Source organism: Leiobunum rupestre, chromosome 4 (genome assembly GCF_980474605.1).
Source record: "Leiobunum rupestre chromosome 4, qqLeiRupe1.1.hap1, whole genome shotgun sequence".
NCBI classification, from domain to species: Eukaryota; Metazoa; Arthropoda; class Arachnida; order Opiliones; family Sclerosomatidae; genus Leiobunum; species Leiobunum rupestre.
This window is the reverse complement of record NC_143387.1, coordinates 35285466-35297802: the sequence shown is the minus strand read 5'-3', so window position 1 is coordinate 35297802 and position 12337 is coordinate 35285466. Positions and strand designations below refer to the sequence as shown.

Sequence of the window (12337 nt, the reverse complement as noted above, 5' to 3'; positions counted from 1 at the left end):
TCTCATCGATACTATATTTTAGATTTTTTTTAATTCCTTCAGGGCCATAGCTAGACAGTGGTGGGGGGCTTTCGGGCGTCACTGGCGCGTTAGGGTTTAGGAGAGCCAAACTATAATTTTTAAGCTTATTGGGGGGTGCCAAATTTTCACTCGTCCCGGACTCTATTTTTGCTAGTTGCGGCCCTGTGTTCCTTTTAAATGAACACATCAACAAATTGCTCTTAAAAGGATGTTACTTGGAAAACCTGTAATTATAGACCCCCCCCCCAGATTTATTTTAAATTTCTTCTAGCAGTAATATATTTGAACACAATTTATGTTTTACAGGATATTTAATATATTACAAACTAAATCATATTAACTACAACAATTAACGCATGTAAGGGCTATTTTCAGGCATTAATTTAAAAGTTCCTGGCTTTCTTTTTTTGCTTTCCTAGCGGCACGTTCTTGTAACCTTCTCTCTCTTTCAAATTCTTTAGTTCTTAAAACCCAACTAAAAATGATAATAACGATGTGCTTATCATGATGCACGCCAACGTAAATTTATAATATTGATCCATAAGTAAGTCTTTTGACACATCATGGGAAAACATTTCCAAGAGCCAGTCAGATTGTATAACAGGTTTTGTCACCATAGTCAGTCTTTCACACAACCAGTGTTCCTTCCATGCGCTCACAGCATGTGCAGTAACTGGTACTGGTTGCATAACAAATTTTTGATCTATACTCAAAACAATTAATTTGTAAACAACTGGTACAAAAAACAAAAAGGAAACATTGCTCTCGTCTCACATAACCTTTGGGAGAGCAATTTTCTGTATAATGATATCATTCTTTAATTACCCAAGTAAATATTTCCCAAAGAGACATACTTATGGATAAATATTATAGATGTATGTTTTCATTAGTCAAAATTTAGGGCAGAAGGGTACCCTGGCTTATAGGCTTGGTTTTTGTCTTTAGGTTTTAAATTGCAAAACAAATCTTAATAGAACTATTAACTCAAGATGGCAAAGAACATGGTACCCTTTACCCTTAAAAGCGGCCTACTCATCATGTTGACATTGAAGATGATGATGTTTTTCTCCAGCACACTTGACAACAAATGGGAAGTTTCGAGCCTTGCAAGCTTTGAATTCAATAAATAAGTGTGCGCAATAATCTCTTTCTTTGGGCAATAACTTAGCAGCATCCATTTCTTCTTTCGTAGCAATCATAACTAAATAATAAAAACAAAGATAATAGTTTTACAAATTGGAAATGGGCAAGGCTTCTTAAGGTAGTAAACAAGTAAAAAGAAAGCAAACAAAACCCCTTTCTTTTCTTTCGCTTGGGAATCCTTCATGAGGATCAAAAGTGGCTGGTTTGGTTACATCAGGGTTCGTATTAAATTTGGCTAACGGCCCACTAAATGACCATACTTGACCCATGGTTTCAAAATTTAAGGGTTAGATTCATATAAAATTGATATTAGATGACTAAAAGTTCGACAATTTACTAGATTTCTATGTTATTAGTCCCGTTTTCCGAACAGTAATTCTGTGAACTGGTGATTTTCTAATTTTATAAATGCTCAAAGTAAAACAAGTATTTTGTCGCCATCTTCTTTTGCAAATAAAATAATCACAAATAAAGTAAAACCAATTCATCCAATGAAATGTCGCAACGTTTCACGAGAAGTCTAGTTCGAAACGAGATTTCGCGATATCAAATATTGTGACGTCAGTCATTTGTTTCCATATTCTCCGAAAGATGGTAGTAAATACTTTTCCCTGCACTGAGTGACGGAACGTTTTGCGCAAGTTACGTTTTCTTTTTAACAGGGCGGCTCATTATGTAATTAATATTTAAGCAGAGATGTGAAAATAGTAAAATACACATAAAAATATAAATAAGGCACATACGTACCAGCGCTTTGCGAAGAATAGTGTGCAAATTTAAACACTAGACACCTAGGCCAGAGCATAATAATAAAATAAAATTATTACCGCTAGATGGTAGTAGCTTGATCTAACAGCGTAAATATAGATAAGAGATCTACAATAAATTTTGCACTCTCATTGATGATTGAAGTCGTTTTAAAAACTATCTTAAGCAAGAGGTTTTGTTTTATCTTCTTGCCCTTTTGTCATTAAAAGTAAGAAAATGGCTGAGGTACCTGTTGTGGGAGGTGAATCAGGTGTTGCGCAAGAAGCTTTGGAATCCAGTAAATCAGTCCTAGTTGAAATAATTGAGTCAATAATATATAGTCCGGTAAACCTAGTGTTAATAACAATATGTGCCGTCCTTATATACAAGCTGGTATTCAGTGGTCGCGAAAAATTTGAACCACCCGAACCAGAGGACCCTTTACCACCTCCTTTGAAAAAACAAGATATGACAGTCTCTGATCTCCGTCAGTATAATGGTTTGGGCCCCGATGGCAGGGTCTGTGTAGCGGTCAATGGTAAAATATTTGATGTGACGAGGGGAAAGGCATTTTATGGACCAGGTTGGTATTTACTGGTTATAAATGGCTTAAAAATTACATCTATTTCTTCCCATAGGTGGGCCTTACAATGCATTTGCTGGTCGTGATGCATCTAGGGGATTGGCAACATTTACAGTTGAAGCACCGAAAGGTGATGAATATGATGACCTTTCTGACTTGGGACCGATGGATATGGAATCAATAAGGGAATGGGAAATGCAGTTTACGGGTAAAAGCTTAGTTATGGTAGTTGGTTTATTTGCAAGTTGATATAATGTAACACATTTTATTTAGAAAAATATGTATATGTTGGCAAATTATTAAAGCCCGGAGAAGAACCTACAGAGTATTCAGATGATGAAGATTTATCTAAAAAGGAAACCCAAAAAGTTTCTTCTTCCAAACCAAAAGATGAATAAATAAATTTTTTTAAGGAAATGAAAGTTCGAGCCGGGGCAGTTTATATTGTTTTTCCACATTTGTTCTATGATTATATATTCTTTATAAAATTTCAAGCATTTCTTGGTTGCAGTTTTTAACAGACATGAAATTATTTCTTTAATTTCACTTTTTCTAAATATTGAAAAAAAAAAAAAAATTGGAGTCAAATTTAATAACATTTAAAGATATTAGTTGCATTCCAAGTAAATATATTGGCCATAATCATTAAAAATACTGTTGTTTTCAACATTAATATTGTTCCTGATATGTGTATTCAATGCTAAGGCAGATTGTCAGCTAAATATTATATGTAAAATATATTGAACTCGTCTATTTTACCTTTTTACCAAATGTTAACCTCTATAAGCAAACCAAGTTTATTATTTTAAAAAAAAATGCATAAAATGTGCAACTCGATTTATACTAAATTGAAATAAAGATTTTTTATAATAAGTTTTTCAATCCAAGTTAATATACCAAGAATAACATTATTAGGTGCCAGGCTAACATGCTTGACAACCTAGTTATCTTATTAAAGATAAACTATCTGAAGGTAAAGATTTTAGTAATTGCTAAAAAATGCGTAATTGGAAGGAGTGTAGGGTACAATGTAGGGCTCTGCAAGGTATTTGTCACTATTTAATTCGACCAAATTATTTGTCTTAAATTTCACGTTTACTATTCACACAGACTAATAAAATGTTTGTTATTAATATTCTAGAATACTAAATAATGTAGAGTATTCTAATTATAAATTTTGACTATTTGATTTTGTCAAATTTACCTAACTATTTGGAATTCATATCATATTTACAGCCATGAGCCCACAACCTTAGCCGTGTTTGCGAGAGGGCGCTTATTTGTTTCACATAATTATCAACTAAAGTGTTCAAATTAAAGGGATCCCTCACCATGCTGCAAGTCTGGATTTTATTTTACCCCTATGTCTACCCCTGTTGTGAGTGATGGATCCTTTTAAGTGTGATAAAATTGTGATATACGCTGAAACGTCAGCAGTGACCAGTGATATTTTACATTAGCAAAGATAATAGGTGAAAACTATTCGTAAGTCCGGAACTTGTTGTACGAATAGTCTGAAATTCCGTCCTAAAAGCAGAGTATATAGCAGTGTGAGAAATAAGGCACTATCACCATCATAGATATAGGAAACTTATATAAAGGTCTAGATAAAATATTTCAAAGGGAGTGAATACGGAGGTGACAGCTAGCAGAAACGCGTAATTTCTACAGGCTATCCTTATAAGGCGCTATCTATCGGTAAGAAAGCTCGTGCTATCATCGCGAGAGCCTTTTGTCTCCTGCTTAAAAATTATACCAAAAGTCACCAACAGATGGTGTCTAAAGACTACGGCCTGCGGAAAGGTCAAGCACTTAGTACTAATATGCTAGAGAGCTCGCGCTCTTGGTCACGTGCCTTCCTCGGTGTCTGCTAGGGTTCAATTCCGTATTTTATGTTAGGCTTAGACGCCCCGAAATTTATCTAGACCTTTATATACATTTCTTATATCTTTGATCACCATGGACGTAATATGCTATCACAGGCCAATCGCCAGTTTAAAAATTAGCTGGGCCAGTAAAACATTATATGCTTGGGGTGTTAGTGGCCCTGGTGACCACTTAATATAGTTATTATATTAATCCCTAAAATTGTTTGGTTTTGATTCTATGCTGTGTGCTTGGCCTTGTGTCAATTGTATGTATGGGTGGGTGACTTGGTGTCCTGAGTCTGTTTACTCTACACTCTACACACAGTATAGAAGAAGCGAATTTAGCAGTTAGCCAAAAGGAATAAAAACAGACGGGTGTAGAGGAAAGCCACGAAACTTGTCCCGGGGTTGCATACCTCCCTTATCCTGACCGCCTTTAGCGCCTGGGCCTTTTGTCCCTTTATGTTCGCCGCCTTCGAATTGACCTCATTGAAACTTTTAAGATTGTCCATGGTTTCTATGACTTAAAATTAAGTGGCCTGGTCGAAAAGAGCCAACCCTGTACAAAATCAGGTCAAAGATAATTTAAACTCGTACCCTAGATTCGAAATCACTCTCTCGCGCGTTGCCGATAGCGTTTACCCACTTCCCGCCGGAACTCAGAAAAAATTCGCTCCATGGTTTGCGCCTTACCGCAACCATGGCCAACTTTGATGTCTCGCGCATCTCTGGCGCTACAGCGGCCATCTCATTCGTTGACGTTTCTGTGTTAACCTATGAGCAAAATATGTGTATGACGTCAGCGCCCCTAGCGGATTATTATTTTTAGAATAGCTTTTACATTGAAGCCAATATAACAACCGAGCGTGGCTGACCTCCTACACATTATAGTACAGTTTATAGGGGGAAAATCCTTGCTCGCAGAATTTCGACGAATGTGTTGGCCGCTGTAGCGCGAACAGCGCGTGATCAAAGTTGGCCGTGCCGCAACCGATGGAGCCCGATTTTTCTGAGGTCACGTGCCGGAATAGGGTAAACGCTTCGTAACAAAACCGTCAATGGGAAAGCTCTCAATTTTCGAATCTAGGGTACGAGTTTAAATTATCTTTGATCAGGTGCAACTGTTTATCCAGACGGTTCTTTTTCACTCAACGTGTTATTAACTACCCTCTGCTGTCAAAGTCCTCGGTTGGTTCATTTAATTCACGTTTGGACAAGTTTCGGGGCTGGATATCCTAACCAATTCCCCATTTTCCTCTTGTAAACATCTGAATTAGCCTTTTCAGTTTAGATAGAGCCACTGCTGGATTTTCGTCTGCTTGCCCCCCTTTTTACCTCTCCGAGGGGACTATGTACCCAAGGAGGGATTTTACGATAACTGTGTCTGTCTGTGTGTCTGTGTGTGAGGTTTTTGGCCCGGACCGAGTGCTGATGGTTAAGATAAACGTATCAACGTCCAAATGGCAGGGTTTCCACCAATTGTTTACGGTATTCGTCTTAGCATCAATTTGCTATCGCATCGGGCGGGATTCGAACCCGAGCCCTCCTGAATGACAGGCCAATGTTCTACCACAGAACCACCGATACATGTGTGCGTGTGTGTGTCTGTATTCTGCGAACGCGTTACCGGGGCAAAGTACAAAACGCGTTACCGGAGCAAAGTCGAAAAACCGTTTTTGCAGAACTTTAAAGGTTGGCAAAACCACCGTCTGACGGTAAGCGTTAACGGTTGGTGCGGTTTGGTGCGGTCGGTTTTTTTTTTCGTTAACGCTCACCGTCGTGACGGTTTCAACTTTGGAAATGTTATTATTGTAATGTTTATGTGTAGTGTGGGTATGTTGAGTTTGCGTTATGGTGGTTGTGGGTGATGATTTGATCGTGGGTGATGATTTGATCGTGGGTGATGATTTTGTTGTGTATGCGTTTTGTATGTATGGTTGTTTGCTCTCCAACTTCTTCATACTGACTTTTGGGATGGACCGAGTGCTGAGGGTTACGATAAACGTCTCAACGTCCAAATGGCAGGTGTTCGGTTGTACACATCGTAATTTTGTATAGTACATGTACCTATATTCGTTTTCAAATGTTTATATAGCGCACGCGCGCGTGAAAGTGAGTTTTTGGTTGCTGTTAAAAAAGGTGTTATTTTGCGCGTGTAAAAATAAATTAACGGCCAGTTCTGTTTTGAAATAAGAGGAAAAAGGTTTAACGGATTTTATGTCGGAGAAGTTCTCGTCTTTTATTTCGCTGCGCACGACATTTTTTGGTCCGTCGAGCCGGATACATTCGTCAACTTGATTATGTTCCTCAACTAATCATCGAATCGGCTATCTTTCCGTGAGAGACAGTGAAAATTAGCGTGGATTCTCCGTTGGAAACCGTTAAAACCATCGATCATATCCCGATCGTAAACGAATCAACATAAGTCATCATGGATGTTCTGGTGAGAAGAAGAGCAGCTATCAAGGGACAGATCACCAGGATTGAAAATGCGGTGGGTCAAACAGCAACGAATCTATCTGACGTCGCCTTGAAGCTGTATGTAGACAAGGTGGAAAAACTATCGAAAGACTTGGATGAGGTTCACGATGCCGTAGTTGCAAATATCGATCCCGACGACGACGACTTCGCGGATCACGAAGATGAATACAACCCTCTAGTCGCTCGACTCGAAGATCTGACAATCCTACTCGTCACTGAATCGAATGAAAGAGCAGCAAACATTCCAGTGAGACAAGTCAGACCAGCTAGTGATGTACGTTTACCGAAGCTGGAACTTCCATCATTCAGCGGTGGTTACGTCGATTGGCTTCCATTTCATGATCTCTTCACGGCCACCGTACACAACAACGAATCGCTCACCGGAGCTCAGAAGTTTCAGTATTTGAAGTCATCATTACGAAACGAAGCAGCGCTCCTAGTTCAATCTATTCCGGTAACTGATGCTAATTATCTGGAAGCTTGGGATATCTTAAACAATCGGTTCAACAATACCCGGGAAATCATCGATGCACACGTAAAACGTCTCTTCAGTCAAACTAACGTCATCCAAGAATCTTCATACGCTTTACGAACGCTCATCGATACCACCGCCGAATGCATAAGGGCGCTCAAGGTTCTCAAAGAACCAGTACAACATTGGGACTCCATACTACTTCATCTTGTAAAGGAAAAACTGGATTCAGAATCTCGCCGACAATGGGAACTTTCCCTGAGGGGGACCGAAAGACCAACTTTCGAGGATCTCGTTACATTTCTTGAACAACGGGCCAGAGCCTTAGCAGCAGCTCCGCCTACAACTACTGCAATCAAGTCGAAGCCTCCATTACATCAGAGACCGAGTACAAAGGCTCATCATGGTGCTCTGAGCGAGACGTGTCACTTTTGCAACGAAACACACTCTGTATACAAATGTACCAATTTTCTGAATGCATCTTCGGACGAGCGTTGGAACATGGTCAAGAGGAGTGCCATGTGTTTCAATTGCTTACGAACCGGTCATCAAAGCAATGACTGCAAATCTGGTCATTGTAGGAAATGCAACGCACGACATAACACACTTCTACATCAAGAGAAGGAATTAACGAAGACGAAGGCAACCTCCGGTGTAGTTTCATGCCCATCTCGTGAAATAATTGGATCAACCCAAGTTATCTTGGCAACCGCAATGGTCCAAGTCAAGGGACTTGACGAGCAACTTTATCCAGCCCGAGCGCTTCTGGACTCGGGTTCTCAAGCCAGTTTCATCACGGAACAATTCACGAGGAAACTAAGATTGAAGCGAACACGTTTCAACGTCTCGGTTGACGGAATTGGAGCAACCGGAATGAACACCTCTCAAGGCAGTGTCATGGTGAATATTCAGTCAAATATCATTAACACGTCGGAGGTCATCGTCGAGGCAATCGTCCTGAAAAAGGTCACGGATTATTTACCTAACAGTCCGTTCGATCCTGGAAATTGTCTACACTTGAAAGGCTTAACACTTGCTGATCCAACTTTTCATAGCCCTGGACAAGTGGATATTTTACTAGGTGCTGACGTGTATCTAGAGCTCTTACAAGATGGCATTTGCAAGGGGAAAGAAGGTCTTCCAGGTGCCTTTAATACTCTTTTCGGATGGGCAGTTTCCGGTCCATTGCTGATGGCCGGAAGAAGTTCGAAAATAAAGGTCCACCATTGTACATTGGAAGCAGATTTGAAACATCTTTGGGAGCTAGAAGACATCCAGCCTCGAAGAATACTATCTCCAACAGAAATTCAATGTGAAAAGAACTTTGAAGAATCACATACACGTGACTCTACAGGAAGATTCACTGTACGATTACCAAAGATAAACGATGCACCAAAACTTGGAGATTCTAAACAAATGGCAATCCGTCGATTCTCTCACTTAGAACGACGTCTACGTGTTAACCCGAATCTCTATGAGGAGTACCGCAAGTTCATGGGGGAATACATTGCCCTTGGACATATGGAACTCATTCCCTCGAATGAAATAAAAATCGAAACCAATCCATCTTACTACGTGCCTCATCATGCGGTATTCAAAGAAGACAGTACCACCACGAGAGTTCGTGTAGTGTTCGACGCCTCTGCCAAATCTACAACTGGAGTTTCCCTAAACAATCATCTGCTAGTGGGGCCAAAACTTCAAGATGATTTGGTCAACCTCCTTATTCGCTTTCGTCAACATCGCATTGTAATGAAAGCAGACCTTGCCAAAATGTTTCGTCAAATTAGAGTACATCCAGACGACTCCGATCTTCAAAGAATTGTTTGGCGAAACAACTCACACGAACCCTTGCTCGAATACCGTTTGCTAACGGTTACATATGGAACCGCATCAGCGCCATACCTAGCAACTAAAGTCTTGAAGCAACTCGGCCATGACGTGAAAGAGACACTTCCGTTGGCATCTTCGGCTTTACAAAATGACTTCTACATGGACGATCTAATGACAGGAGACGAATCGATTGAGAACGTTTTAAGACTTCAGTCCGAAATCATTCAAGCTACATCTCAAGCAGGATTTGAATTAAGGAAATGGGCGTCGAATGAAGCTGCATTATTGGATACACTACCAGCCAACATGAAGGATTTACAAAAGCCACTATGCATCGAGAACGACGAATCAGTCAAGACTCTCGGCCTATATTGGACTCCTTCGGCTGATAATTTCTCGTTTATGGTTACTTCTCCTGCGTCAAGAAGTTCAATCACTAAACGTACGATTCTTTCGGATACAGCAAGGATATTCGATCCTCTGGGACTGTTGGCACCAGTAACCGTTCGAGCGAAACTGATGTTACAGGAAATGTGGCAGCTAAAATTGAATTGGGATGAGCAACTTCCCCAACCACTTGAAGCTAAATGGAGGTCGTTTCGAACCGATTTACCAGAAATTGAAAACATTACGGTTCAACGGCACATTTCGCAAGCTAATGCTACAGACATTAGCCTGCATGGATTTTGTGACGCATCGGAGAAAGCGTACGCAGCTGCCGTATACCTGAAGACGGTGAATAACAACGGACAAATCAAAATACAACTGATCGCTGCGAAAACAAGAGTCGCTCCGCTCAAACAAATCACACTTCCGAGACTGGAATTATCTGGTGCATTACTTTTGGCTTCTCTGATTCAACTGATCAGGGAGTCATTGAGATTGGATATAGCTGATGTTCATTGCTGGTTGGACTCAACAATCGTCCTAGCTTGGTTGAAAGCTCCACCGCAACGTTGGAAAACGTTCGTAGCCAATCGAGTGTCAGAAATCCACGAGAAACTACCGAGAGCGCAATGGCATCACATTTCAGGAGACAGCAACCCTGCAGATTGCGCTTCTCGAGGAATATCCGCTAGCGAACTGGGAAATCATGGTCTCTGGTGGCATGGACCGCAGTGCCTTATTTTCGCCGCAACAACGCAAGAACTACATGAACTCTCAGAGCCAAATGAATGTTTATCCGAGGAAAGACGAATTATTTCTTTAGTAACACATCATCAAATGGATTTCACGCTCCTTTCCAAATTTCCAGCGCTTAAAAAACTCATTCATATCACCGCCTACATTCTACGTTTTGTCTTCAATTCGCGAAATGCGACAGAATTGAGGATTACTGGACCTTTATCGAAGGAAGAGAACGAAAAAGCGCTATCCCATTGGATTCGGGTCGTCCAAAGCAACAGTTTTAACGAAGAGATAGCTTGCCTTAAACAAAACAAGGAATTACCACGGAAAAGTAAAATCCTTTCGATGCGTCCGTACATCGATCAAGATGGGATTCTTAGAGTTGGTGGCAGACTTTGCCACTCCAACTTACCATACGAACAAAGGCATCCGGCACTGTTACCGAGACAGAGCAAATTAACAGAACTTCTAATACAACACGAGCACGAAAAACATTTTCACGGAGGTGCTCAACTACTAACTTCTGTCTTACAGAAACGTTATTGGATCGTCGGTCTTCGTGATGCCATACGTTTCCATATCAGAAGATGTGTTTCATGTGTACGACAGCAGGCAGTCACTGTAAAGCAACTTATGGGCGATTTACCACCAGCGAGAGTAAATCCTGCTCGGCCATTTTTGAAGTGTGGAGTCGACTACGCAGGACCATTTACCCTTAAACTAATGAAGGGACGAAGTCACTTCAGGTTTAAGGGATACATTGCCGTCTTCGCTTGCTTTACCACAAGATCAATTCATCTTGAACTTGTCAGTGACATGACCACCGAAGCATTTCTGGCAGCATTGAAACGCTTTGTTGCTCAACGAGGAAAATGCGCCAACATTTACAGCGACTGTGGAACCAACTTTACAGGAGCCGATCGAGAGATGAAAACATTCATCAAATTCATAGTCTCTACAAACAACAACGATCAAGTATCACGATGGCTCGCAGACGAAGGAATTAATTGGCACTTCAACCCGCCTGCAGCATCACATTTTGGAGGCCTCTGGGAAGCCGGGGTGAAGTCCGTCAAGTATCATCTGAAACGAGTTCTTGGCACCATGGTTCTAAACTTTGAAGAAATGCAAACGCTTCTTTGCCAAATCGAAGCTTGCTTAAATTCACGTCCTTTAACGGCGTTAAGCTCGGATCCAAACGACTTCAATGCGTTGACACCTGGACATTTCCTAATCGGAGATGCGCTCACCGCAATACCCGAACCCGATCTCACTTCTGAAAACGTCAACCGCCTGTCACGTTGGCAATTGGGCCAACAAGTACTGCAGCACTTTTGGAACCGTTGGCGAAATGAATTCCTCTCTCGCCTTCAACAACGTCCAAAGTGGACTACACCAAAACCGAATCTACGAGTCGGCGACTTGGTCTTGCTCAAGGATGAAGATTTACCTCCAACCAAGTGGAGAATGGCAAGAATCACTGAACTTCATCCAGGACAAGACAATCAAGTTCGCGTCGTAACTGTCAGAACCTCTGACAAATCACTGAAAAGACCCGTAGTTAAATTATGCCAGTTACCACTAGACTGATTTTAATTGTATTCAAACTGTTTACTAAGGGTTATTTATGTATGCAAATGTAACTTTTCGGACTTTTACTATCTCATTTGAAATTCGTTATTTCAAGGCGGGCGGAATGTTCGGTTGTACACATCGTAATTTTGTATAGTACATGTACCTATATTCGTTTTCAAATGTTTATATAGCGCACGCGCGCGTGAAAGTGAGTTTTTGGTTGCTGTTAAAAAAGGTGTTATTTTGCGCGTGTAAAAATAAATTAACAGCCAGTTCTGTTTTGAAATAAGAGGAAAAAGGTTTACCGGTTTTTATGTCGGAAAAGTTCGCGTCTTTTATTTCGCTGTTCACGACAGCAGGGTTTCCACCAATAGATCTTAAAAGAAATTGATTTGAAAAAATTCAACGGTTATATTGTGTAAATTGGCGCGTGCTTGCTCGGAAGGGATAATCTTATTGGCTAAGACAAATGCGGATAAATATTGC

General features: G+C 40.6%; 2 protein-coding genes across 2 annotated transcripts; one reads left to right on the top strand and one right to left on the bottom strand.

The window, feature by feature from the left end:
* Window positions 1-313: 313 nt before the first annotated feature.
* ND-B18 (NADH dehydrogenase (ubiquinone) B18 subunit) lies at window positions 314-1543 on the bottom strand. The gene is made up of 3 exons (XM_090171706.1): window positions 1316-1543; window positions 1054-1222; window positions 314-496 (listed from the first exon to the last, which is right to left on the bottom strand). Exons 1-3 carry the CDS (start codon window positions 1431-1433, stop codon window positions 400-402), a joined length of 384 nt encoding a protein of 127 aa, XP_090027832.1. The 5' UTR covers window positions 1434-1543; the 3' UTR covers window positions 314-399.
* A 501-nt stretch (window positions 1544-2044) lies between these two features.
* Window positions 2045-2936, top strand: LOC149947553 (membrane-associated progesterone receptor component 1-like). The gene is made up of 3 exons (XM_090171443.1): window positions 2045-2494; window positions 2550-2702; window positions 2768-2936. The coding sequence occupies exons 1-3, from the start codon at window positions 2149-2151 to the stop codon at window positions 2890-2892; spliced, it is 624 nt and encodes a 207-aa protein (XP_090027569.1). The 5' UTR covers window positions 2045-2148; the 3' UTR covers window positions 2893-2936.
* The last annotated feature ends 9401 nt before the right edge of the window (window positions 2937-12337 follow it).